This window comes from Bison bison, unplaced genomic scaffold (genome assembly GCF_000754665.1).
Source record: "Bison bison bison isolate TAMUID 2011002044 unplaced genomic scaffold, Bison_UMD1.0 scf7180017864358, whole genome shotgun sequence".
Classification (NCBI taxonomy): Eukaryota; Metazoa; Chordata; class Mammalia; order Artiodactyla; family Bovidae; genus Bison; species Bison bison.
This window is the reverse complement of record NW_011494930.1, coordinates 23,163-24,638: the sequence shown is the minus strand read 5'-3', so window position 1 is coordinate 24,638 and position 1,476 is coordinate 23,163. Positions and strand designations below refer to the sequence as shown.

The window sequence follows — 1,476 nt, the reverse complement described above, 5'->3', positions numbered from 1 at the left end:
GATGTCTTTGTTTTCAACACACTGTCTAGGTTTGTCATAGCTTTCCTGCCAAGTAGCAGTCATCTTCTAATTTCATGGCTGCAGTCACTATCCACAGTGATTTTAGAGCCTAAAAAGAGGAAATATGTCACTGCTTCCACCTTTTCCCCTTATATTTGCCATGAAGGGATAGGACCATATGCCATGATCTTAGTTTTTTAACATTAAATTTTAAGCCAGCTTTTTCACTCTCCTCCTTCACCCTTGTCAAGAGACTCTTTAGTTCCTCTTTGCTTTCTGTCATTAGGTGGGTATCACCCACATATCTGAGGTTGTTGCTATTGAGAGAGTCATTTCCTAGGCAGGTTGATAAGAAGTCTAGGGGTCCCCAAGGAGAGAGGGGTCTGGAATTCTCAAGGAGGAAGAAAGGACAAACTTTTTTTTCCTGCTTTACATTCCTTAGGATTATATAACAATAATGTATCCTGCCTGAGGACAGTCTCTGGATTAAACCTTCTGGCTAATTCTGCTATCTTAGAATGTAAATTATGAGAGTAGAGCTGGTCTTTACAAGGATTATATAACAATAATGTATCCTGCTTGAGGACAGTCTCTGGATTAAACCTTCTGGCTAATTGTGTTATCTTAGAATGTAAATTATGGGAGTAGGTCTGGTGAGGTCTTTACAACCTCCAGACATTCTTTGGATTCATTGGAGGGTATATAACTGCATTGCTAACACCAGCAAGGGTGTACTCTTTCTGCCCCCTTTGATGCCTATGTCAGAAGCTTTCTCTATCTCCTTTATACTTTTTTTTTTTAATCGTGATATTCACTTGTTTATTTTTTTATTTTATTTTATTTTTTAACTTTACAAAATTGTATTGGTTTTGCCATATATCAACATGAATCTGCCACAGGTATACATGTGTTCCCCATCCTGAACCCTCCTCCGTCCTCCCTCCCTGTACCATCCCTCTGGGTCGTCTTTATACTTTAATAAAACTTTATTACACAAAAGCTCTGAGCGATCAAGCCTCGTCTCTGGCCCCAGATTGAATTCTCCTCCTGGGGCCAAGAATCCCGGTGTCTTCGCATGATTCAACAACAACCTTTCACTATTTCTCCCCAAGAACTTAATTCCAGCTTGTAACTCATCCAGCCTGGCATATAGCATGATGTGCTCTGTGTATAAGTTAAGTAAACAGAGTGACAATAAACAGCCTTATAAAGTGTCGCAATCCTTTCTCAACCCTGAACCAGTCAATTGTTCCATACAGGGTTCTAACAGTTGCTTCTGGACCCATATTCAGGTTTCTCAGGAGACAGGTAAGATGGTCCGGTATTCCCATCTCTTGAAGAGTTTTCCAATTTGTTACAATCCACACAGTCAGGAGCATAGTCCATGAAATAGAGGTAGATGTTTTTCAGGAATTTCCTTGCTTCTCTATGATCCAGCAAATGTTGGTAATTTGATCTCTGGACACTCTGCCTTTT

The 1,476-nt window shown here is 40.0% G+C and overlaps 1 protein-coding gene across 1 annotated transcript in view; it reads left to right on the top strand.

Annotated features, from left to right (window-relative positions):
- LOC104999631 (EGF-like module-containing mucin-like hormone receptor-like 2) overlaps positions 1-1,476 on the top strand; it is a 317,660-nt gene that overhangs the window by 302,934 nt on the left and 13,250 nt on the right. The window contains 1 exon segment of the mRNA XM_010855196.1: positions 1,260-1,308. Within this exon segment, the coding sequence (XP_010853498.1) occupies positions 1,260-1,308 (49 nt within the window).